The sequence below is a fragment of the Lissotriton vulgaris genome, chromosome 9 (assembly GCF_964263255.1).
Source record: "Lissotriton vulgaris chromosome 9, aLisVul1.2, whole genome shotgun sequence".
Classification (NCBI taxonomy): domain Eukaryota; kingdom Metazoa; phylum Chordata; class Amphibia; order Caudata; family Salamandridae; genus Lissotriton; species Lissotriton vulgaris.
Window position 1 is genome coordinate 613,937,599 of NC_141697.1, and position 27,702 is coordinate 613,965,300.

The 27,702-nt window shown below is 45.4% G+C and overlaps 1 protein-coding gene across 1 annotated transcript in view; it reads left to right on the forward strand.

Annotated features, from left to right (window-relative positions):
* The window catches only part of LOC147691956 (flavin reductase (NADPH)-like), a 148,982-nt gene that overhangs the window by 20,823 nt on the left and 100,457 nt on the right, over nt 1-27,702 (forward strand). Inside the window, exon 2 of the mRNA XM_086938243.1 lies at nt 6,282-6,443. Within this exon, the coding sequence (XP_086794369.1) occupies nt 6,282-6,443 (162 nt within the window). The remainder of the gene's footprint in view (nt 1-6,281; nt 6,444-27,702) is intronic.

The window sequence follows — 27,702 nt, forward strand, 5'->3', positions numbered from 1 at the left end:
TTGTTTGAGGTGGGTCAGTGTTGTGGGGGTGGATGTTATTACAGATGACTTTTGGCCCCCAATTCGAGTGTATTCGCCAAATATCGCCGCCTCCTCAGCTCCCCAACCGCAGCAACCCCCTTGCCACGGGTCAAACTGCAGCTGGGGCAGGGTTGGAAGTCCAACTAGCCCAACGTGCCTTCAATGAAAACAACACCGCCTTATCTCTTCCCAGGCATGGAGGTGGGCTTCAGTCATTCCGTTACCACGGATTTGAGCAAAATTTCACCAAAGCAGACACCAGTCGTTGCTGAAGCCAACTTGAAACTGCGGGGGCCTCCTAAAGCGCGACTCTGGTACTCACGCTGTGTAAATGAAAAGAACTCCTCCAAGCAATGAAGAGAGGCCACAGCAGAGGAAACAGTGGAGGCACCTTTATTAGCAGCAACACACCCGGTATGGCGAATGCATTTCGGCGTCTGTATCGCCTTCATCAGCGCCGGGTTTATGAGTCAGGATGATTGCTTTAATCTGGGGAAAAAAATGCCCTGCCCCATCCTGTTAAGTAATGCACAAGTCCGCCCCCAAGGTAAGTAGTCCTTGCATGCACTTCCTTTGAGTAACCTGTTGTCTGGTTACTACAAGTCCCAGAATGCCTTTGTTTGAGGTGGGTCAGTGTTGCGGGGGTGGATGTTATTACAGATGACTTTTGGCCCCCAATTCGAGTGTATTCGCCAAATATCGCCGCCTCCTCAGCTCCCCAACCGCAGCAACCCCCTTGCCACAGGTCAAACTGCAGCTGGGGCAGGGTCGGAAGTCCAACTAGCCCAACGTGCCTTCAATGAAAACAACACCGCCTTTTCTCTTCCCAGGCATGGAGGTGGGCTTCAGTCATTCCGTTACCACGTCTTTCACCTTCAGGTAACAACATCTAAAATAGGGCACAGCTTAGTTAAAAAATAAATGCAAGTTAAGTGGGAAATGCACTCTCGTACATTATGAAACCTCTATTAGTGACTGCACTGCAGAGGTCTGTGTCCGTAACCAGAGAGCCACATAGTTGGGAAGGAGACAGTGGCAGTGTCTCTAACCCGCTTGGCGTTTTGACCTAACCTGGCCAGTAAGAGATCGAGAAACAGAAATAATTGCTAGCGCTTTTAAAATTGAATTGTAATATTGCTGTGATATTGTGCATTTTAAATTGCTGTTTTTTAAAACTCATTACCCCCGCACCACACGCCACCACTGACTGAATACCGGAGCTGCCTCCCTGACAAATCTCGTGGGGACCTGCAGACACTTCCGGTCGGCCGGCACGAAGAGCGGTTAGCGCTCTAGTGAACCACTTCCTCAGGGCTATTTAGGCGGAGCAGGGAAGCTTTTCGCTGTGGGAAGGAGACAGTGGCAGTGTCTCTAACCCGCTTGGCGTTTTGACCTAACCTGGCCAGTAAGAGATCGAGAAACAGAAATAATTGCTAGCGCTTTTAAAATTGAATTGTAATATTGCTGTGATATTGTGCATTTTAAATTGCTGTTTTTTAAAACTCATTACCCCCGCACCACACGCCACCACTGACTGAATACCGGAGCTGCCTCCCTGACAAATCTCGTGGGGACCTGCAGGCACTTCCGGTCGGCCGGCACGAAGAGCGGTTAGCGCTCTAGTGAACCACTTCCTCAGGGCTATTTAGGCGGAGCAGGGGAGCTTTTCGCTGTGGGAAGGAGACAGTGGCAGTGTCTCTAACCCGCTTGGCGTTTTGACCTAACCTGGCCAGTAAGAGATCGAGAAACAGAAATAATTGCTAGCGCTTTTAAAATTGAATTGTAATATTGCTGTGATATTGTGCATTTTAAATTGCTGTTTTTTAAAACTCATTACCCCCGCACCACACGCCACCACTGACTGAATACCGGATCTGCCTCCCTGACAAATCTCGTGGGGACCTGCAGGCACTTCCGGTCGGCCGGCACGAAGAGCGGTTAGCGCTCTAGTGAACCACTTCCTCAGGGCTATTTAGCCCTCGCAGGACCACGGGCGCGCAGCGATCGCGCGTAGCCCCGCCAAAGAGCTGCCCGTCTGCGCCCGTCCGCGACAGGACGGGGCGTAGGGGCCAGGGCCCATGTGTTATGGACCCTCCTGACTCAGGTACTCGTTATCTTTCCTACTCCGCTAGCTTCTTACGCCAGCTTGAACCCATAGGCATTTGTACCACACGACTGTCTTGCTCACAACTCGAGGGTTGTTTTTCTTGTCGACAATGCCGCTATCAATCAATGGGGACAATAGAGTGTTCCTTTGACAATGTAACTTCTTTAGTATCCCCTCTAGAACTGAAGTGTCTTCTGCTTAATGTACGCTCTTTCCCCAAACACCAACTTCAGATCTGGGACCTGATTTCTTCCCAGCAACCGGATATATGTTTTTTAACCGAAACTTGGATGAAACCACATACTATAACTGCTATTACACTGGGGGTCCCAGTAGGTTATAGAATCATACATGCGGATAGGCCAATTAAGACAGGAGGGGGGCTTGCTATCCTATTTAAAGACTCCTTTAAGATAGCAATGTCAGAACAAAGTTTTACTCCTTTTTTGGAAATCATGGTATTTAAAATCAACCTAGCAAGCAACATCTCATGGAAAGGAGCATTAATATATCGCCCACCGGGACACAATTCAGATTTTGCTCTTTCTCTCCTGGAATTACTGGCCCCCCATGGTAGAGCTAAGGAGGATTTTTTCCTCCTCAGTGATTTTAATGTACATATGGATAACTATGAAGACCCTGAATCAATACAATTAACAGCAGACTTGTCCAATCTTGAACTTGAGATTAAAAATAGTGGGGCTACCCATAGAGCGGGTCACACTCTTGACTCTATATTTTCCAATTGCTCTAAAATTAGGTGCCTCCCTGCCATTGAAATCCACTGGACAGATCATTTTCTGGTGGAGTTCTATTTGGCAGGACCTACTAAAAAACAACCTAGAACACCACCTCCTCCTATCTACCGCCGCCAGTGGCATAAAATATCAGCTGAAAATCTGCGTGAACATTGTCAACAGCCTCAGTTCTCTGAAACAGACTCTGCTGAAGTGGCATTGGAAAAGTATAACAAATCTCTTAAACAAGCTATAGATACTCTTGCCCCGCTTAAACTTCATAAGCAGTATTCCCCTACTAAACAAGAAAAGTGGTATACCCTTGACCTTAGGAAAGAAAAACAGAAATGTAGGAGGCTTGAAAAAGTGTGGAGGAAATCAAAAAAAGAGCAGGAAAGGGAAATATTTCTACTTGCTCAGTCAAACTATTACAAGAATATAAAACTTGCTAGGAAAAACAACTTATCTTTACAATTAGAGGAGGCGGGTAACTGTCCGAGGGAATTATTCAAAATTCTGCTCAGCTTTGTAAAACCGTCTGCTACTGAGAGCCCTGACGATGCCTCACAGACTCTGTGTGATGAGATTTCCATCTTCTTTGAAGATAAAATAAATCTGATTTATAATAAAATCATTGCTTCTCAAGGCACAGGAACTAGGTCCCCCCCTTCATGTGTATCTTCGGTACCTATAAAAAGCACCTTTCTTACCATTCCACCTGTCAGTGACTTAGACCTCCCACTCCTCATTACCCACATGAAAACCGGCTCCCCAAATGATCACCTTCCTGCTAAAATGGTGGCCCCTCTGATCTCCATCCTAGGACCCTCCATTCAGTCAGTTATGAATACCTCGCTGGCGAAAGGACAAGTCCTGAGGGAATGGAAAATAGCGGTGGTAAACCCCATAAGGAAGAAGGCGACCTCCCCCTGGACAGACCTTTCCAACCTTCGGCCCATCTCCCTCCTACCCTACATCGGTAAAATGACAGAGAAGCACGTTAACACCCACCTATCGAATCACCTGGAAGCAGCAGAAGGCCTGGACCCTTCACAATCTGGGTTCAGGCCTAACCACAGCACCGAATCAGCTCTACTTGAAGTGACCAATAACATCAGGTTGACACTGGATAGTGGGGGATCTATGATTCTGGTGCTGTTGGATCTGTCTGCTGCTTTCGATACGGTGTCCCACAAAGTGCTTCTCGGTCGTCTGAGGGATGTAGGGGTGGGAGGTACAGCCCTGTCCTGGGTGGAAAGTTTTCTTTTCTGCCGCTCTCAAGAAGTCAGGTTGGGCTCCCATAAATCCACCTCTAGGGAGCTCACCAGGGGTGTGCCACAGGGCTCATGCCTCAGCCCCACATTATTTAATGTGTACGTGGCCCCCCTGGCCGACTTAGTGAGGCCTTATGGGTTTACCCCGATATCCTACGCTGACGACACCCAGCTGATGTTCCCCTTTAAAACTTTCACCCCTGCCCTGCAAAAATCTTTTGCTGAAGGTATGAGAGCCGTCGCAAATTGGATGGCCGAGAATTGCCTTCAATGCAACGTGGGCAAAACGGAAGTCTTATTGTTTGGGGAGGCGGCAACATCATGGCCTGGGGAGTGGTGGCCCACAGAATTAGGACCAGTCCCTGTCCCAAAGCAGACGGTCAAAAACTTGGGGGTGTTATTCGATCAGGCCCTGACTTTCAAACATCATGTCAACCAAGTTGCGGGCACATGCTTTAGGGCCATCGGACTATTAAAAAAGGTGTTCCCTTTTATACATGATGGTCACAGGAAAACCCTAGTCCAGGCACTAGTGATTAGTAGACTGGACTACTGTAATGGCCTTCTATTGTCAACTAATGAAGGCCAACTAAATAAATTACAAGTGGTCCAGAATACGGCGGCAAGGTTAGTTCTCAATGTTCCATCAAGAACTCCCTCCCGCCCTCTACTAGCCAAGCTTCATTGGTTGCCAGTGCGGCAACGTACAAAGTTCAAAATCCTTTGCACTATTCATAGATGCCTGACAGGAAAGGGCCATAAATATTTGACCAGAGCCTTTCAACCCTATGTGCCAGGCCGATCACTTCGATCGAGTAATCTTCATTTACTTCAGGTCCCCAAAATAAAAAAATCCCGTCAAGGAGGTCGTGCTCTGGCACATACAGGCCCTGCTCTCTGGAACTCCCTTCCCCTTGAACTTAAACTAATCACCAATCACTTATCCTTTCGTAAAACTCTCAAGACCCATCTTTTCAGCACTAATTAATCTAGTTTATGATTTCTCACCTCTGTAATGATCAGACACAGGTCCAATCCCCCTTTCCAACATGAGCGCGGAGATACCCCTTCGGGGATTTATTCAGGCGCTATAGAAGCATATATAATAATAATAAGTTGAATCGTGGTTGGTGCCATGGAGAATAGTGACATGTATGTTTAGAGCTATGAGGTTCCATTCTGTGACAGAAAGTACTGTGTATGTGTAAGTTATTATTTTAAACTTGTATTAGGCTGCTACAAAACGTGAACAAGGATGAAGTTAAAAAAGGGCTTCCGAAATATAGATTTTAGTAATACTCAGACTGTACATAGTGCAATATTTTTATAACTGTCCTGTTTAAGTCCACACTTCACAGCCCAGCTGATAACTCCGTTTCAGTACCACCCAAAAAAGAATACATCTGTGTTATGAGGAAGCCTCAAGTGATTTCTTCAATTTAAGCCAATATGTTTCCAAGCACCCTCTACAAATGCAGATTAACCATTTGTACACATTTAAATTTCTTTCAGGCAGCAGACATCCTGGCAAGAAGGCTTGCTTAGCTGTCTGCCCCTCCCTTGATTTCACAGCACTAGAGACTCATGGCCTTAAACTTCAGCTGACGCATTTCAACTGTCTCAATGAACCGTCCTGGGACTGTTGTCTATACACATAAAGTAGGGGGATTACTTTTCTTTAATTAAAAAAGTAAAGGCACATCGTGCCCCTCAGACCCACCAACTTTGACCACTGGCTTTGCTCCTGAAGCACAACACCCTATGCTCCCATTGCGAGCACCACTGCATGATGCCTTTAGAATGCATCTCACTGTGCTTCCAATGGCTACACATTACCTTGTACTCGCTGCTGCTCTTTCTCTGCACCTCCTTGCTGCTTATCATTCTGTGCTGTATTTATGCACCATTTCTTATGCACCCTTCTGCAAATGGTTATGCATGACTGTTAGTGTGTATGAAATGACGCATTAATGCTTGTTGGTCTGCATACGTGCTCTTTCTGTGCATGTGTACCAGTATGATGTGTGTCTGTCTGCATGCACTACACAGAAGTGAAGCCTGCATAGTATGTCATTTCTGTTCATATATTCTGGCCATAACTGAATAAACTATTTTAAAACAGTGTCTGCTTTTATCTTTTAGGCTACAACGTCACAGTGCTGGTGCGAGACGCATCACGGCTACCTGCTGGTGTTGCAGTGGCCAAAGTCATCGTTGGAGATGTGTTGAATAAGAGCGATGTCAGCAAAGCGGTGGAAGGGCAGGATGCAGTCATCGATATCCTGGGCACTGGGACTGACCGAAGTAAGAATGCCTTGCTTGTGTAAATAGGAATGTTGTATTGGCTGCTTGTGTAGCTCCTCGTGCCACCGTAAGATGACCTCATTGTGCTGACAGGAGAAGGAGATGGAAAGGAGGGTCTGAGAAAGGTATGGCTACAAGAGAATCAGAGTGAGGAGGGAGTCTTGTGAATGGAGTGGGATTTTGTACCGTTTGACTGGCCAGGATGGAGACGTGTAACTCCTGAGAGGTGGTTGGAGAGGTACTATAGCTAACAAAAGAGGTTCTAGGAAGTTGTGTGATGCTGTTCTCTGCACACCCACTGCGTTCGGAGTTGGACCTTTCATGCTGCTTCTCCTTAATCAGCTTAATTCCTGGACACCCCCAACTGGAGAGAGCTGTAGAGAGAGCAGAGTATGGGGCTAGAAGGTATTGTGCTCTCTTTTCCTGGGTGCTTGGGCTTCTGGTAGGCCGAGGTGTCCGGGTCAGGAGAGGGCAACCTTATGAAAGCCTAGCCTTGGCATTCACCTAGGTTGGGTAAGTCTATACAGGGCTTCCATATATAAAGAACCCCCAGTACTTCCTATATTTATCAGGGCACCTCAAGAAAATATGAGGACTATAACTTTACCGGCGACCGTAATGCCCCTTTGTGTGTAATTTGCATGGTTAACAGTTCTAGTGATATTACATTGGATACTCTATTGGTCCTAGAACTCGTGGAATCCACACGTTCACTTATATCATTTTTTCTACTAAGGGTAGCGTTTCCGAGATGTTTTTCTAATAATGCCTCTATATATTTTAACCTCTCTGCCATCTTGGCTAGAGCTTCTTTAAGGATACTCTCTAACCCTTCTATTTGTCCAGATAATTTTCTTAAATCGTCTTTTGAGCAGTAAGGCTCTGTGGAGGTTGGTAGTTTCACACTATGACCTACCTACTTGGGATGATATTAATACTTTTTTCCTGCTTTGTTACCCTCTTTTGCGGCTTTTTACTCAGAATTTTTTGATCATCTTGTACTGCCCTGTTTTTCCTCCCCCGGGTTCCTAGGGCGCTTTAGCGGGGGTTGGGTATCACTGTCCTCATCACTAACCCACACATGGTCCGATACATTTTACACACAACCGTTTTTAGGCAATCCGTTTTCAGTTCCTTCAGATGTTAGAGGACTTTCTTTTAAAAGTGTCTGCTCACTCTGACTTTCTGCCCTAGTTTCCAAATTTAAAGTCTCCTCTACTGTGGATATCTGCTTTTCAATTTCCCCCATCGCCCCATGAGGTAGTTCAAGAGAGATGAACGTGAGCCCGTAGCCATCTTAGGCACATACTTTGTGAGAGATATTTTATTAGCTTCAGCCTTCTTTTTCCCCATTATTCGATCTTAAAATGGGAAAAATCAACAAGGATATTTGATGTACTTTTTTGTTTTTTAATGGCCTAGAAAAGATCTGGGAGCTTATAATCGAAACTGCGGGCCTCACAGTCGCTGGTAAAGTTATAGTCATCAGATTTTCTTGAGGTGCCACGATAAATATTGGGCATTAAACTTACCGGACCCTGCTCTATCCCGGACCCTGACGCACAAGCTCCTGCCGTGAGGGAAACGGCTGCGGGCTCCGAAAGTCACCACTCGAATTGCCGTGAGGGAAACGGCAGAAGACTCCAGCTCCCAGGTGCCCCAGCTGTCCCAGGCGCACCAGTCACGAGTAAGCCTGCGCCCGGCGGCGCTACAAAGCTGTGGAGCGCCGAGCGCTCTGGGGGGCATTAAACTTACCGGACCCTGCTCTATCCCGGACCCTGACGCACAAGCTCCCGCCGTGAGGGAAACGGCTGCAGGGGCTCCGAAAGTCACCACTCGCATTGCCGTGAGGGAAACGGCAGAAGACTCCAGCTCCCAGGTGCCCCAGCTGTCCCAGGCGCACCAGTCACGAGGAAGCCTGCGCCCAGCGGCGCTACAAAGCTGTGTAACGCCTCCCGCTACGCGGGACGCGCGCGGCATCGCCGGGCTAAGCCCGGGCAAAGGGCGGCCCCTCTTAGGCCCTCAGAGACCCGAGGAGGACGGGATGGGGCCATCCCCCTTGATTTCGTGATTACATGCTAAGATGAGGTAAAGAACACTTTGATGAACAAGGTCACATTTTGGCTGACCAAAAATAGACCCTTGCCACCCAACCTTGTGGGTACAATAAAGGGTGGGCTGGCTGGGTTCCCTCCAAAAAGATATCGTTGGTGACTTAGTGCTTGTAAGATTTAGGCAGAGACATTTTGCCCCGTATCTGCGTACCTGCTCACCCCAAGTGGGAAACAGCCCAATCTCCGTCTGGGATTTGCAAGATTTTTACCCCAGAATGTCGTGGTCCCCCACATCCAGTATAAAGGCAGGGTGCAACATGTTAATGGGCAGAAGTTTTCCTACTCATACCCGTCAAGAATCATTTCTCTGTAGTTGTAAGTACTGGAACCCCTATTAATTGTTGGTTGATCAAATTTTGACCTGTGTATAGTACGTTATAACCAAGACACTTACTCCCACGGGCTGGGCAAAAGTTTTTAACATGTAGATATTATGTATTATTGTATGTAAGTATGCTTTATTTACAACTGTTTTAAACTGTATGCTTTTATGATTTTTTAATCAAAATCGAATAAAGCTATATTGACTGACTGACTGAATATAGGAATTACTGGTGGTCTCCCACTTTGAGTACTTACCAGCAGCAAAACAGTGAGAGACCAAGAGAGATGGCCCAGCCTGGCCTCCGGTCTATGACTGCTAAGAAGGGCCCGTCTTGGTCCGGTCTTTACCCTGGCCGAGCCTGGGCACGCCGTGCGTGCGTCCCGCGCTACAGGACACCTCTAACGCTGATCTAGCACTCCTGCGCTCAAGCTCCCGCCTCCAGCAGGGGTCAAGGGATCATGAAGAAAGTACATCGTGGCAGTGCAAAGTAGCGAGTTAGTCCTTGAGGGTCCTGCACAGAGGGATGCCTCTACCGCTGATATAGCACTCCTGCGCTCAAGCTCCCGCCTCCTGCAAAAACAATAGTTGATTGACAGAATGCAGAACAATGTCCTACATTCACTCCAGTAAAGAGATCTGGGCCTAAATCCATCGTTTTTTTGCCCTCCACACCACCCCAGTTCAGACATGGCCATATGCAAATTAGCCTTGACCCTGTGCCTCATGGGAACAGTCCAGCCCGAACTGCCAAGCCATGTCTTTCCTGGACCGGAATTAAGCATCCTAGGACCGGTTTCTGTCTGTCAACCGTCTTTAGCCAGGATAGCTTGACTCCAGTGGTGTGGAGAGCATGGGACTCACGTCTGAGCATACTCATCCCACTCGGGGTGACAAATGCAAAAACAATAGTTGATGGACAGAATGCAGAACAATGTCATACATTCACCCCAGTACAGAGATCTGGGCCGAAATCCATTGTTTTTTTGCACTCCACACCACCCCAGTTCAGACATGGCCATATGCAAATTAGCCTTGACCCTGTGCCTCATGGGAACAGTCCAGCCCGAACTGCCAAGCCATGTCTTTCCTGGACCGAAATCAAGCATCCTAGGACCGGTTTCTGGCTATGAGCCGTCTTCAGCCAGGATAGCTTGACTCCAGTGGTGTGGAGAGCATGGGACTCACGTCTGAGCATACTCATCCCACTCGGGGTGACAAATGCAAAAACAATAGTTGATGGACAGAATGCAGAACAATGTCATACATTCACCCCAGTACAGAGATCTGGGCCTAAATCCATCGTTTTTTTGCACTCCACACCACCCCAGTTCAGACATGGCCATATGCAAATAAGCCTTGACCCTGTGCCTCATGGGAACAGTCCAGCCCGAACTGCCAAGCCATGTCTTTCCTGGACCGAAATCAAGCATCCTAGGACCGGTTTCTGGCTATGAGCCGTCTTCAGCCAGGATAGCTTGACTCCAGTGGTGTGGAGAGCATGGGACTCACGTCTGAGCATACCCATCCCACTCGGGGTGACAAATGCAAAAACAATAGTTGATGGACAGAATGCAGAACAATGTCATACATTCACCCCAGTACAGAGATCTGGGCCTAAATCCATCGTTTTTTTGCACTCCACACCACCCCAGTTCAGACATGGCCATATGCAAATCAGCCTTGACCCTGTGCCTCATGGGAACAGTCCAGCTCGATCTGCCAAGCCATGCCTTTCCTGGACCGGAATCAAGCATCCTAGGACTGGTTTCTGGCTATCAGCCGTTTTCAGCCAGGATAGCTTGACTCCAGTGGTGTGGAGCGCATGGGACTCACGTCTGAGCATATCTATCCCACTCGGGGTGACAAATGCAAAAACAATAGTTGATGGACAGAATGCAGAACAATGTCATACATTCACCCCAGTACAGGGATCTGTGCCTAAATCAATCGTTTTTTTGCACTCCACACCACACCAGTTCAGACATGGCCATATGCAAATCAGCCTTGACCCTGTGCCTCATGGGAACAGTCCAGCCCGAACTGCAGCATGGGTCAAGGGATCATGGAGAAAGTGCCACGTGGCGGTACAAAGTAGCGAGTTAGTCCTTGAGGGTCACCGTTCATATCTACAGACAATACAATTCAAGGGCCCAGCACTTTCGTACACCGACATGACTGACAGAGCAATCACACCGGCTGGTGGCTGACCAAGTGTGTATACTGGCATTTGGCTAGCAGTGTGTGTAGTGACCAGCAGAAAGTCACTACTCAAACACCGCCAGCCAAATGCCAGCTCACACACACTGCCCGTCAAGCACCAGCTCACATATAGCGCCAGCCAAGCGCCCATCCACACACCGCAAGCCAAGTGCCAGTCCATGCAGACCGCCATCACATTTCTTTTAACACAAACCAATTGAACGTAGATACAAAACTATAACTACAAACATAACCGTTCTAAATACATCACACAAATGGCAACCTTGAACAAGAAATATGATACAGACCTGTCAGTTTATTTTTACTCTCATGGTTGCAACCAAAAACTCTGTTGCATGTGTTACAATTTAGAACATGTGGGCGCACACAGCCCAGGATTAGAAGGACAATCGGGGCAGTAAATACGACTCTCCTTTTGCATACCTCTTCAGGCACAGACACTACATTTCTCAGTGGCAAAGTCTTTTTTGCCTGTGGGAGGAATGTGATCATGAAAGTGGTGATCTTTCAATCTAGCCACATCCTTCCCTGCTGCACCTCCAGGAACGCCTGCCTGTTCCACTATAGCAAGGCTGCCTATCTGAAACTGATCAAATGCCAATCTCGACTCTGGAGAACAAGCCTTGAATACAACAAAAGCATTGAAGTTTACTAAATGGAATAAGTAGAAAGCCAACTTCTTGTACCTAACGTAAGCCTTACGAACAGCAGTGTAAGGTTCCAGCCTCTAATCTACTCTATTGTCATCTACCATGTGCTTTTTGTAGTCTAAAATGTACACAGGTTTTTGCATTTCAGCAACCTGACCCCAAACAGTCACAGGTGAATTACTTACATCATGGATGGTAGACCGCATGTAGACATCTCTCCTGTCAGAAAATGTCACAGCCAGAAGTTCACCGCTACGCAAGGCACTGCACTGCCTCTTCTCAATTTCTTTTACAAACAAGCACTTTTGGCTAACTTTTATGGGTAGAGCGTATTGTGCCCCAAGCAATAGTGTCCTCTTTGAACAATTCCCTGAACAATTGCGTACCAGTGTATATGTTATCTGCGTGTAAATGGTGACCTTTGTTGAAAAGTCATCTACCAAGATCCCACACAGTTTTCTCACTTACTCCGAAAGTGGACAGACCACCAGGGGGGTCAATACTTGAATCCCTACCAGTGTACACCCTGACATTATAGACATATCCAGTAGCACTCTCAGACAGCATATACAGCTTAATTCCATATTGTGCCCTCTTGCTAGGAATGTGCTGCCTAAAAACCAAACGCCCCTTAAATAGAACCAAAGACTCATCCACAGCTATTTCTCTCCCTGGAACATAGATATTTGAAAATCAATCTACAAAGTGATCAAGGACAGGCCGAATCTTAAAAGGACTGCCACAATCAGGGTGATCTTGTGGCAGTGCTGAAACATTATCAATACAATGCAGCATCTGAAGAAGAAGGAAATAACAATCACAACATATGGTTGCAGGAAATGTAGCTTTTGCCATCAAGGGACTAGTAGACTAATATCAAGACAGCGACTGCTTCCATATCAAGCCCAACAAAAACTTAAACTCTGGTACTTCTTCACTCTAGAGTGGGGCTTAAGTCTGGCACTATTGTCCCCCAAATAGTGTTCAGCATACAAATTAGTCTGGTCAACCATCTCATCCAAAAATATATAGTCATAAACAACTAAAAGACATTTATAGGTAAAAAGAAATCCCTCTACACCCTGCAACACCACTATAAGCAGGGCTGCACCATGTTTGGGACAAACCAGACACTGGACACTGTCATTGTCTGATTGTTTTTAACTATAGGTGAGTTTTGGATGACTGTGAGTTATGAATACCGAATGTGTATTCCTATTTTATCCTAATGCTTTTAGATATTTTTACATGCCACTCTCACCAAATTCTCACACGTGAGAGGGTTTGATACACTTGTGTTATGGTGTTGTGGCACGCCTGACTTTTACTGGCATGAAAAATACACAAGTTCTACAGTCACTGATGCACCTGTTACCATTCGGTTTGTGATATGTTTTCCCCTTTTCTTTCGACAGGTACTAACAATCACAACTAGAAGAAGGGTAATATAATACTGTTTCCCCTTCAACCACATTTGTGGTAGTCATACAAACACATAGACACCACTTTCAAGTAGCGTAGACAGTCTTACAAGATTAGATATCTGCTAATAGTCAACTAGGTCCTGAAGAATCGCTAATCAAATTTCTCAGTAGCGAGAAACATGTCGACCGGACTATTGAATTTCTAGACGATAGTTGGAAACATTAATTTCCACCACTCTCCTCTAGAATATATCGTTTTTAACCAAAGCAGTGGCCCTTATGAATAAAGTATTACCGGTACCACTAGCTTTATTTTAAATTCCCACACTACATCACGTCTACCCCTTTGTTCTGGCCCCACACCCGCACTTCATCCATACGGCAGTTGGAAAAAGATCTCCGCCAAAGAGCTCCTCTACGAGGTGTTGCCCGTTCGGTATTGCACCGCCGACCCAACGAGGAGCAGGCCCAAATGATGAAGCATGACACCTGAAAGGGTGTGTGAGGACATTAAATCCAACAAAGTGGATTCCCAGGGTTACCGCCCGGTTACCCTGCCATAATTCACCTGCATCCCAGACTGTAGTTTTTGTTTCTCTTTCTCAGGAACAACACAACAATTTTTGTTTGGACAAACCAGAGTCCACCACTTCAATGGGAAGCCTTTCAGCCCCAGACTGTAATCCTGATGCCTCTTGCTGCACTATGGCATATCAGTTTCCTCTCTCTAAAAGCTGCACTTCATCCGCACTGAAAGTGGCTTTATCATCAGATGATTTCTATCGGACAGAACATTCACTGCCAGGATCTTGGACTTCCCCCTCTGCCTCTTATGCAGTCACTTTCATAATCATAGTCAGAGGAAGACTCGAAAAGCATATTTACCAACCTGCAGAATGGTAATTCCGTTGTCTAGCCATAATCCTCACTAAGAAAAGTAATTTGAAAAATAAGTCAACAATACCCAACACTGTTTAAAATAAGTAATCAACAAAGTGTGGCTTTATCAAACGTAAAGTCAAACTATTGGTAGTCTGAAATGAAAAGTCAATTGATACAAACCACACAAAGACTTATTATTTGAAATAACTATATCACTCATTTGCCAGTGACCGCTAGATTCACCAGCACCCACTCTGCACAGGCACAGCAAGCACAAATGATATCCCACTAGAAAGGAAAAACAAAAGAAAATTACACACAAGACAACACAATACACATAAAGCACAATTACTAGTAGAATTTCACACACAATAAAGCAGAAGCTAAATATCCTGCTGTTACACCATTTACAAAAAGCACATTCATTCAGAGCAATGTGATACTCATTTGGAGTAAAAACAGAAAAATCATGTTCTTACCAAACAGATGCAACTACACACACTGCAAATCAACCAGTGATGAAACTGCAAGGAGGAAACTCAAAGAACAACAAAAGCTTTGCACTAGAAAAAAAGGAGAAATAAAACATTGTGATCACAAATGCAAATGATGACAAAACCTAAAATAGTTAACATTATAAAACACTATGAAGTCTGCCTATGCCAGCCTAGCGCCAGTCCACACACAGCCAGCCAAATTCCACATCACGCAGACCATCAGCCAAACTACAGTTCACACACAAACTTTCCCTGGTGTCTAGTGGCTTCTGAGCCCCTTGGGGACAGATGGGCCTAAAAATATATGGCTGAGCGGCCCCCGAAGGAGGCAGAAAAGGCCAAAACATTCACCCCAGAAGGGAAGCAACCCTTGTTCAAGGGGCCGCTCCCTAAACATAATGTGCCACATATAATAAAATTCTCTGTTGGTCTAGTGGCTGCTGTCCCCTTGGAGGAAGATGGGCCTAAAAATATAAGCTGATATGCCCCCAAGGGGACAGACACGGCCAAAACATTAACCCCAAAAATGGGCGAGACATTTCCCCAATGGGCCACCCCCCAAAACATTAGGCACCATACATAAGATAATTCCTGGTGGTCTAGTGGCTTCTGTCCCTCTTGGGGGCAGATGGGCCTAAAAATATATGGCTGATCTGCCCGCAAGGGGAGCAAAAGCACCCAAAATATTCACTCCCGAAAGGGGATCAACCCCTGCCCAAGCCCCTCCCCCCCAAAAATTCCGCTATGTATATAAAATACTTGTGCTCTAGTGGCTTTCTGCCGCCCATGGGGGCAAATGGGCCTATAAATATGGCTGATCTGACCCTCGGGGGGGGAAGCAGAAAACAACCAAAACATGTCTCCAATAAAGGGGAGTGACCCTTGCCCGATTCTGTATCCGCATTGTGAGGTATTTAGTAAATGTGCGAGTGTTTAAACATGAAATGAAAATCATAACATTACTGCCTTGGGCCTTGATTACAAAGCTATTAGTGACCGAAGAGTGTTGGTGAGGGGCCATTGTAGCACTAGAACTCCCCGGCCAACCATAATTTTTAAATGGAACCACCAGCTGTTACATATTCTCAGCCCACAGTCCTTTTATTTTATTTTTAAATAAAATGTGAACAACAGATTGTGGTTGATGGTGGCATGAAAAATACACAAGAAAGTTTACATAACTATTGAATAGCAGTACAAAGAATACTCCAGGCAGGGCTCGTCCTCACGCCGACACCCACTGTGGACAAGGTTCAAATTTGAGATCCAAGAGAAGGTAGTGTTAGCAGTTTTATATCATTCCTGTTCCATCCTACCGATTCCACTTAAATAGACTGTAACCCCCACACCACCAGTTTACACCTCAAGAGTTCTCCTCCACCAGGGGCGTAGCCGACACTGGTACCCCAAGATAGTGCCATTGTGAGACGAGGCCCTATGCTGTTGTGATTAGGGAAGCATAGATCATAGGGGTTCTCCTCCAAATTCCCATGTTATTAGTACATAACTATTAAATGTCACTAAAATAAGGTGCAGCAAAAAACGCAATGGTGTGCTACAAAATTTCAATTTTTGTGCCACATAATGTTCTAATCCATGCCTCAATATCCTGGATGGTCTGGTTGTAAAGGGTTTAATCCTGGGTAATGAAACCTCTCAGCTTTATGTGATTGATCAGAATGATTCTTGACATTGATATTTTGGGCAACATCCTTCCTAATGTGCATCACTTTGAGCTATAGCCATAGAATAATAAATATACACAATTAAGTAATCTGTTGATTTATTTATATTTAAATTTTCCTGAAGCCAAATAAAGAATGATGTCATTGCCCTTTCTTGAAGTTCGAGAGGTTCGCACAAAATGGTAGTACATGTAGGGGGGCATTATGCTTAGAAAGTTATAGAAACTATGCACATATTTCATTAGTCCAGCAACATTGTAATGTTGCATAATTTCTAGAATTTAATATCACATTTGTAATCCAAAAATCCCTAAAGTACACCATTACCCCACGTCAGGTAATTTCTAGTCCATTCTCGTAAAAAATATTTTTGCTGAAGCATGGTAACGGCACTAACAAGAAGAACACAAGCGGCTGTTGTTTGTGGCACTTTTTGTTGCGCTTTTTTGTGTACAGAATGCGTCCTAGCATACAAAATAGATATGAGTACATACTTAATGCTAAAAATAGTGGTACATGCGGAATGCTGTATGATTTTCTATGCGATCTCACAATAAAACGTTTTGAAGAAAAAAAAAATAGTGCATGCCAGATTGGCATTTTGCATACATTTTGTGTATTTTTTCAAAAATTTCGCATAAATACACAAAAGTATATTGTGTGTATTCCACAAACCCTAGAAAACAGAAGGAGCAAAACGCTTGAAATGTATAGTAATGGGGGAGCTGCCAACAGGGGCCAAGAGGATTAAAACCTTTGGCACTGAGAGATGGATATTTAATTGAGAGGTACATAAGACGCAGGTGTCAGATGAAATAAAGGGGCTATTCTAACCTCTCTAGATTTATTGTTAAAAATCTTAGGGTGGGCGTGGTTTTCTAAGCAGAATCTTTGCCCTGCGAAGCTTTCAGTTTCCTCAAGTGGGCTTGCTCAGTTTCATGCCTTTGAAGATAATGCTTGCTGATGTAAATATGCAGCCAGTTTCTTGGGGAACTATTAAAATTGTTTTAGCAGAGGAGTAATTTAGTCGTTCTTTTTTGGTCTCAGATATTCTTCTGGGCTTCTGCTTGGCAGATTGGTTGCAAGGATACCTGTAAGAAGGTAAACTGCAGAATGTAGTTGTGATTTAATTGCGGCCTAGGCATGTGCCTAAGATCCTATTTAGACGAAAGGCTTTGGTGAATTTTGGCATTCTCACTTTGGAATAGGCACATTTTGCCATTGATTTAACATTTAAGTATAGTTTTGATTTTTAAGGTTTCCCTGCCATGATGTAGCTGTGTTGCTTTTGGGATCTTACCTGCTGGTGCAGAATAGTATATGTTTAGCAGGGTTTAATTTTGCTGTAGCCTGGCTCATCCAGTCACTTATGAATGCAGATAGATGTTTTTGTGCTCAGTTGATGTGTTCTGATTTGAACAAAGAATTACATGAGGGTCGTCGTTATATTTATGATTGGGTACTCCAAGCAAATTTTGGACTCCAAGGAGCTCCAGGCTTAGGTTAAGACTGTGGGAACTAGGACGAGAAGAGGAAGAGCTGACATTAGCTGGGACAGTGGCCATGCTCATCTGTTCCCTCACTTGCACCACCCTCACCTCCTTCTTCAATCTTCTGCGGTGTTCAGCTCTATCCCATTGTTTTTTACTTTCAGTGCCTTGTACACTTCAGTTCAGAGTCGCCATCTCCATTTTTAGTTGTAGTGTTTTGTCATATGTATTTATAAAGCACGCCATCACCCGCATGGGTATCCTGGCACTGAGCAGCTCAGTGTGCCTAGCCCTGCCTATGGTAGATTGGTAATTTAAAATTCTAGTCTTCAGGTTCTTACAGAATTCTGTAGAGAGGAGAAGGCTCTGATGTGGAGGGGAGGTTATTCTACCCTTTAGGGGCGATGTAAGAGAATTCCCATCCTCCCAATCTGATTCCGTGTATGCATGTAATGTGTGCAAATAGGAGTCCTGTAGAGCAGAGGTGTCTGGATAGGTGGTGGAAGGAGATGCAACTTTTCAGGTAGGTGGGGCCTGAGTTGTGTAGTGCCTTGAATGTTTGTCTGATGAGTGGGAATTGAGCACGTTTGTGCACCAGGAGCCAGTGTAGTTCCTTGTGATGTGAGTTCCTTGTGGAAGGTTGAGGATGAGTCTGGCTGACAAGTTCTGGAAGGTTTGTGATCCTGGCGTAGACGGTGTTACCGTAGTTCAATTTGCTGGTGACTAGGGCTTGAGTGACAGTTTTCTAGTGTTGCTTGGAAGCCATTTGAAGATCTTCCCCTGCATCTTCAGGGTGTGGAAGCAAGATGCAGAGATGACATTGACTTGTGCGGTCATGTCCAGTTAGCAATAGATGATTATTCCCAAGTTTCTGGCTTGGGTTCTTGGTGTGGGTCCAAAGTCAGCCAACCACCAATTATAGTGCCATAGTGAGGTGCTCTTGCTGAGGATCACTACTTCTGTCTTGTCAGTGTTGAACTTAAGACAGTTGGTTTTCATCCAGTTGGCAACTTAGTTCATGCAGGCAGTTAAAGTGTTTTTTGTGTTGGGGTCTTTTCCGAGAGTATGAGTTGAGTTTCGTCTCCAGAAGTGAGAATGTTGATGTTGTGTGTGTGGATGACGTTGGCTAGAGGGGTCATGAATGCGCTGAAGATGCTTACTCCGCTTCTCTTGTTATTGCTGTGAGCATACTGTCCCATCTCTAAAGAGAGCAACAGCTGAAGGGCAGCCTAGAAAGGCAATACTTAGCTGTTAAAACAATGGCTGACATGTTCTGGTTTGTAGCTATCTACACTTCTCTTACTGCACGCCACCCCTGCTAACGAAACGTCTCCGCTTGCATTTGTGCATCCCTCTGGAGGCAACTGCTCGCTTCCTGCCCTTGCCTTGTGTCCAGTATCCCGATGTTTTGGTGGCTTGTGTTTATTGTGGCGCACATGTTTGTTATCCATAGACCTGGGAAAATGTACATTATACCAGCGAAATGAGTGACTTTGGCCTTGCTCGAAATTGGTGAAATGTCTCCAAATGTTGCAGTACACAACCGTGGGAGACTGGTTTACACAGAAAATGCCCCACCATGACATATTTTCTACTCAATCTACTCTCCTACTGGTATCAGATGTGTTTTTTGTTATGCAAGTTACTGGCAATGCACTTTTTGTGCTAGAGTTGTAATTTTAGTTTTTGATGCTGTGATCCCGCTTCTACCTGCATAATAACAGTTCCCCTCATCAATTCACCTCACTTGCAAAGTAGTCAATGTGATATACACTTATGCACTGTTGCACATCCTTTGTGTTTGATGCAGTTTACGTCCTCTCAACTGTAGATAGGTGTATAACCTGAAGGTCACAGGTACTACTTCTGTATGCTAAACTAGAGCGGTAACTGTTAATCTGTGGTCCGCAGAACCCTTGGTGTCCTCAACACCTACTCAGGGGGTCCGCTACTTTTAACGAAAATTCAATCATATTTGCAGCTTAATGAAGTATATCTACTTAAAAAAGCAAAATGTAAGGGAATTTGGAACTGGAGGCTAAAAATGAAGTTGGTATCCTTATCTTGATTTGTGGAAGCCGCGCAAGCAGAGCAAAAGGAATCCAGTATGGACATTAGTGGCCGTAATTGAAGGATTGACCAAAAGACAACATGCATTAGTTGCAAAAAAGACAAAATGATTTGCAGAGTCTAGCTCATCACTTTGTCTTTTATTTTTTAATTTTTTAAAAAGCGATATTTTGAAAAGCTCCATCCTTGCTATTAAAATAAAAAAATAGATTTTTGCAAATGTTTTTGTTTGTGAATGAAAAATTGTTTTCATATTTTTTTGGTCCGCTTGTTTCTGCATATTCGTGTATTATTTTGATGTTCAAAGTGGGGGTCCACGGAAGTAAAAAGATTAAGGACCACTGAACTATAATTAATGCAACCACTGCTGACATTGTGATACTTGTATGTGGGTTTATGTGCTGACTTGAAAGATCTGTGTGTGAGGTGGAGGTTGTAGATTCAAATCCAGGTAAATAGCTCAGATTTTTTTTTTCCAAGACCTTTATTTTGCCATTAATCAACACACAGCTTCTGGCCGACAACCCCTCGGGCCGGCCGCAACACTTCTTCATGTTATACAGTAGTTACACAGCCCCTGTGCCGTCAACCCGGGGGTTCGGCGGCGTCATAAATCAGCGTGTGTATGTGGTTCGCGTTAGAAAGCGGATTAGTGTAGGTCCGGTTTTATATTTTATAACTTTAAACGGTATTGTCCTTTTTAGGTTTCGGCCTGGCGAGGTGCACGAAGTGCCCCTCCCAGTTTGAAAACTTTTGTTTTCAGTAGGGATGTTCAGACCGCCTCTGTTTCCAATTGGCTAGCTCCATAAATGGAGACTAGCCATTGGGAGACAGAGGCTGTCAATCACGCTTTCCCCTGAAAACGCGATTCGGGGGCGTTTCCGTGTCTTTTTTTAAGTCCCACCCTCTCCTCTTCCCATTGGCTGGAATTTTACCTTCCAGCCAATGGGAAGGGGAGAGGGCGAAAAACACGCCCCCGAATCTGCCGTCCGGGACACCCCGGTGACGTCATTCCCCGGGCCGCGCTGTGATTGGCTGCCGGCCCGGGACCTGACTTGTTTTGTTTTGTCTGTAGATAAGAACGACACAGTAACGACATTACATTTAGGTTGGGATCCATCAGACTGTGACTCTATTATGTACTTCGCTGCCTAGCAATTGGGAATACTGCAAAACAGTGGAGTGTACATTATTATGTAATTAATCTCTATATTACACAGCGTCCAAAATAGCACAATGTAACCTATTTCCTAGAATAGTACGTCGGGGAAATCGGCACACAACTAGTGTACCAATTTAGGATCAAGAAGTAGGCTGTGTGCCCCGCACAATGATGGCTCCTTGCCCTGCTGCCACCGGTTCCGCCCTTCGTGCGTGAGGTTAGAGGTCCCTCATTACGTCGGCGCTGCGGGCGGTTGCCTCGCACAATGATGGCTCCTTGCCCTGCTGCCTCCGGTTCCGCCCTTCGTGCGTGAGGTTAGAGGTCCCTCATTACGTCGGCGCTGCGGGTGGTTGCCTGTAGTCTCAGCAACGGCGGGCAGGGAGCGCCAAACTCAAAGCTGGAAATCCTTTGGAACCTGAGATCCTGCGGACAGAAGTGGGGACACCCAAAAAGCCGCTCCCCGGAGAGTACCAGAGTGGAAATGGCTGACCTCCTCTTCAACCAGCTGGTGGCCACGCAGATAAAGTGCAAGGACTCTGAGGAGAGGTGGGTTGAGAAATGGGGTGTCAATGGGGAGAACCCGGAAAATCTATAAGGGTGGTGTGAAGGGTCATATTGAGCGGATACATGCATACCTGTCGGCAAATAGTGAACGCCACGGTTGATAGACTTCTATGATATTTGGGTAGTTTTCCATTTGACTTCTGTAGGTACTATAGATTTGATTGCCTTAATTGTATTTGTGTTGATGATTGTTACTCGTATACATTTCTATATCGTTTTTATTGTTGCGCGCACCATAATATGATAAGCAAAGATGCATGGGGTATTATGTAGACACCTGATCAGGCCGCTTTCTTACGCAAAGATCCGTGGGAAGGGGCCTCCAAATGTAGGTGTCTGACGGCCTCCGCTCGAAGGCTGCTTCCCCCGATGTGCGCACAGACCTCGGGATCTTCGGCAGGCCCCTCTCCACTCTCCATCACCCCGCCCTCCCGGCCCGGGTCTGGATAAGCACTCCAATGCCAGAGTGAGACTGATCGGTTTCCAGTGAGCCTCCCCCGCCCAGACAGCAGCAGGCCGGGAGCGCTTATCGGCTTTTATAAATACACACACTCGGCTGTTTAGGCTGGAATTAACTGGGTCTTTCTCTAGTCGCAGCGCCTGTGTGGAGAGCCGGGGCCGCAAGATGGCAGAGGTGGGAAGGAACGGGAGGGAGGGAGCGGCAAAGGTAAGAGAGGGGAGGGGACCGCGGGACGATGGTAGAAGGATGACTCCGGCATTCTGAACTGTCACTGGTTACACACTCAATATAAAAAACAAGAGAGGTACTAAGAGTCTGTGAAATGAAGAAATGACAGGACCAGGTTGTGTCCAGTATAAGTGTTCAGATCAAACCATTGATCTTGAGCACATGACACTATTATGTCATAGAGGTGAGGATAGGAAGATACAGGGTTAAGAAAGTAAGAACATAGTACCCATCCGCCCACTCATCAGTGGAATTTCGTCATCTGGGTTGGTAAAAAGAAAGGTGTCCTATGGGCTTCTCCTCAGGGAGAGTCTGAGGTAGCCAGATGTTGGACCCTTAAGAACCACATCCAACCAGCAGAGGATAGTGTGTGAGTGGAAGGGGCAAATAAATTTGCAGTGCTCAGAAAAGAAAAAGGAAACTAATCCTAGTGATTAAAAATACCTACTTTGATGACATAAGAAGACTTTTATTCGGTGTGACCATCAAAGTGGTATCGTTAAAAACAGTAAGCTGATAGCATGTAAGGAATTGCTATCTATCACGTGTATTAATCGGTCGACATGTTTCAGCCTATACCGGCTTTCTTCAGGACCTATGATAAGCTACTGCAACATATACTTATCGTGAGTTGGAGCTTGAACATGAACAATCTCCAACAATTGAAGGTGTATCTCCTCCTGTGCATAGAAATGTGGGAAACAAAAAGACACAGTGTTAAATGTATACAAACTATGTAGTGTTTACCTCAACCTCTTGAAATGCAAAGAAAACATAGTCTTCACTCACCCCAATTGTAGGGAGAAAAAAAACCTCACCTCGCCTGGCAACAGCTCAGGTTGGAAGGAGGCCACGCACTAAAAAGATAAGTGCGAGAAAGGGAATTAGTAATGCAGTAACTAGATAAGTCCTGCATTTTGTTATAGACTTTTACAAACAGTGACACCAGAAGGCATAAGGAGGCGGCTGGATTGAGAAGCTGATGTGAAATTCATCTCTAAAAATTATATCCAACCCCTTAATGTTTCAAGGTTGTACTATCAGTAGAGTTATTCAAGGGTGGCCAAAACCGCCATATCATGTTGTTAGCGTTAAGTTAAATCAAAGGGAGATGGAGTCTTCCTATTCAGAGCCCTCTCAGAAAGAAGCGCAGCATAGAGCGCTAAAGAACTCACCTCTCCGTCGTTACCTCGGGTAGAATCCTGAGCCGAGGGGGAGGTGACTGGCTCACTGAGAATGGCTGTTAATAACAGCCGGTGGCGGACCTGAGAGAGAACTCTCAGTATATGCGTTGTGATAGGTTGTGAGAAATCGACCAATGGTGGCGATGCAAGTCAAGCCTGCAAAGGCGCAGACCTCTTGGCGCGTTCTCATTGGTTGAGACTTAAACCAATGACAGCGGATGTAGGCTATTTTGCGGAGCTGTGTAAAATGCGTACCGCTAGTCTTTTATCAGTCATTTATGGTGATCATAAGTCTGTTTAGGCGAACGACCTCGTCTGAGGACTGCATGTGGAGCATTTAGCATGGAAAACGTATATCGCCCAATGACTCTGAGAATATCAGGGAAATGTCTAAATGGGCTTTGGCACAAGGTGCGTGATTGGTGAGCTTGCAACCAATCACGCACTGTTTAGTAAAAAAGGGGGTTTGTTTTGTTTACTTTACGTAATGCCAGTGTAATATGTTACAGACCAAGTCCGCTTTCAATGAGAGCTCCGCGGTTGCAGAGAAGTGATAGAAAGCAAGGTGATGTTGATCTGCACTCCGTGGTTACATCAGGTGGTATGTAACAAAAGAAGGTATCATATCTAACCGGTCGTATCCGAGTGTGAACAAATGAATAGACAGATCAACCGGTAAATTGCAACCAAGTCGTGTATACCAAAGGGAAGGCAGTATGTCGGAGGCTTGTCCAATATTATGTACAATCCCTAGGTTACGGCTGCGTGTGACAGTAAAGTCGGGCAAGAATAAATTAACATGGTGTCAATACCAAATGGGAAGTCAATTCTATGGACCAAAGAGAGCGGGCCTAGACGCTGACAACCTCCCGTGTGGGACCAATGAGGTGGAGGTGGTGTGCACCCATGTTTGAGATGTTAGCCCCAGGTGCCCAAAAGCCAAGGTGAACTGTAAATCTGATGATGTTTAAGATGGATGCTCACAGTTGCATCCAGGGTATATCATCGTTGAGCCCTTGTGTGTCGCTTCGCAGTTTGTAGACCCACCTTTGCTCTTTTCTTAGAAGGAACAATGAAATGTCTGTGATGTGACTGGGTATGTGTGGTTGTTCCAGGATAAGCCACCTCAGTTCATCAGGATGATGTTTTTTCTCCAGAAAATGTGAGGTAAGGCGGGTAGCCTGTTTTGTGCGTCTGATTGTACTTTTGTGCTCTTGGATGCGCAGTTTGATTTTTCTTGCTGTCATCCCTATGTACCTTAAGCCACAAGGACAGGTGATCTGATAGATGACTTTGTCTCTATTACAGTTTGTGTGACGTTTTAGTTTCCAGGGTGTAGTGGTGCCAATATCAACTTCCAGGATTTTGCTGGTTTGGGCACACACTGAGCAGTTGCCACAGGGATAATGGCCCTGCACTGGAGGAAGATTCCATAGGTTAGGAGTGGATTCTGCAATGTCATCACGAGGTCTTGTGTGTACAAGAGCATCTCTAAGATTAGCCCCTCTCTTAAAAGAGAACAGTGGTAGAGAGATGTGTTCACCAGAGCTATTTAAAATGCGCCATTTCTGTCTAATTATTTTCTGTATTTTAGACGAAGAGGTGTTGTATGTGGTGACACACACTATTCTGTCGAGGGGTGGTTTAGCAACTGGTGGTTCAAGTAGGGCCTCACGATGATTGTTGGCAGCACGTTTGAAAGACTTGTGAACCAGAGATTTAGGATATCGTCGCATTCTCAGTTTGCTAGTAAGATCCTTAGCTTTTGCACGGAAGTCTGCAGTGTCAGAGCAGTTCCTCCGGACCCTGAGGAACTGGCCAAAAGGAAGGTTTTCCCTCAGGGAGCGGGGATGATGGCTGTCGAATCTGAGCAATGAGTTCCGTGCCATAGGTTTTCGATATAGAGAACTGGCCAAGTGCCCTTCTTGTGGAAAGATTGTCAAATCAAGAAAGGGTAGTTCGGTTTTACTATGCTCTAAAGTGAACCGAAGGTAAGGATTTTGTCCATTCAACCAGTCTTGAAAAAGCAAAAGGGATTGTGTATCTCCTTGCCAGACCACTATGATGTCATCAATGTACCGTTTCCACATCTTCAAATGATGAAGATGTGGATTGATGTTGTTCAGTACCTGTTGGGTCTCAAAATGATGGACATAAAGATTCGCTAAGCTGGGTGCGAATTTGCTGCCCATAGATGTCCCCGAGATCTGTAAATACAGAGAGTCCTCGAAGGCGAAAAAGTTTTCGGTCATGGCAATCCTTGCCAGTTCCATTATAAAATGGATGGGAGTTCCAATATCTGCCGAAAAATCTTCAAGAAGTGTTTTAACCGTCTCCAGTGTCTCAGTCTGTGGTATACACGTGTAGAGTGATTCGACATCAAAACTTGCTAAAATGTCAGTATTGATGTCGAAAGGGACATCGGGTAGTTTCCGTAAGATGTCCTTGGTATCTTGGAGATATGTTGGCATGGTTTTCACAATCGGACTGAGAAAAACATCAACAAAGCTTGATAGAGGCTCTAACAAAGATCCAATCCCAGAGATAATTGGGCGGCCAGGCGGTGGTCTGGCCGGTTTTTGGAAGGGTGTAGAAATACGGAATGACGGGGCATTTCGTGACTAGAAAGTTGGCCTCTTGTGGGGTAATCCATCCCTCAGTGCTCGCTTCTTCCACTAGACACTTAATCTCATTGGAGAGTCTGGCAGTGGGATTATCAGCAAGGAGGGTGTAGAACTGTGTGTTGCCTAATTGTCTGAGACATTCATTACGATATGTAGTGATGTCTTGAACGACAATGGCTCCCCCCTTGTCCGCCGGTTTGATCACTATCGTGGTGTCTTTGGAAAGCGAATTAAGGGCGGCTCTGTCTTTCTTTGAAAGGTTCTGGTAGTTACCTTCTTTGGAGAAGTTTATACAATTCAAATCTTGCAACACTGCTGCCTCAAAAGTGCCAACCTTGGAGGCAGCAGTGTTGCAAGATTTGAAAGAAAGACTGAGGGATGGATTACACCACAAGAGGCCAACTTTCTAGTCACGAAATGCCCCGTCATTCCGTATTTCTACACCCTTCCAAAGATTCATAAACCGGCCAGACCACCGCCTGGCCGCCCAATTATCTCTGGGATTGGATCTTTGTTAGAGCCTCTATCAAGCTTTGTTGATGTTTTTCTCAGTCCGATTGTGAAAACCATGCCAACATATCTCCAAGATACCAAGGACATCTTACGGAAACTACCCGATGTCCCTTTCGACATCAATACTGACATTTTAGCAAGTTTTGATGTCGAATCACTCTACACGTGTATACCACAGACTGAGACACTGGAGACGGTTAAAACACTTCTTGAAGATTTTTCGGCAGATATTGGAACTCCCATCCATTTTATAATGGAACTGGCAAGGATTGCCATGACCGAAAACTTTTTCGCCTTCGAGGACTCTCTGTATTTACAGATCTCGGGGACATCTATGGGCAGCAAATTCGCACCCAGCTTAGCGAATCTTTATGTCCATCATTTTGAGACCCAACAGGTACTGAACAACATCAATCCACATCTTCATCATTTGAAGATGTGGAAACGGTACATTGATGACAGCATAGTGGTCTGGCAAGGAGATACACAATCCCTTTTGCTTTTTCAAGACTGGTTGAATGGACAAAATCCTTACCTTCGGTTCACTTTAGAGCATAGTAAAACCGAACTACCCTTTCTTGATTTGACAATCTTTCCACAAGAAGGGCACTTGGCCAGTTCTCTATATCGAAAACCTATGGCACGGAACTCATTGCTCAGATTCGACAGCCATCATCCCCGCTCCCTGAGGGAAAACCTTCCTTTTGGCCAGTTCCTCAGGGTCCGGAGGAACTGCTCTGACACTGCAGACTTCCGTGCAAAAGCTAAGGATCTTACTAGCAAACTGAGAATGCGACGATATCCTAAATCTCTGGTTCACAAGTCTTTCAAACGTGCTGCCAACAATCATCGTGAGGCCCTACTTGAACCACCAGTTGCTAAACCACCCCTCGACAGAATAGTGTGCGTCACCACATACAACACCTCTTCGTCTAAAATACAGAAAATAATTAGACAGAAATGGCGCATTTTAAATAGCTCTGGTGAACACATCTCTCTACCACTGTTCTCTTTTAAGAGAGGGGCTAATCTTAGAGATGCTCTTGTACACACAAGACCTCGTGATGACATTGCAGAATCCACTCCTAACCTATGGAATCTTCCTCCAGTGCAGGGCCATTATCCCTGTGGCAACTGCTCAGTGTGTGCCCAAACCAGCAAAATCCT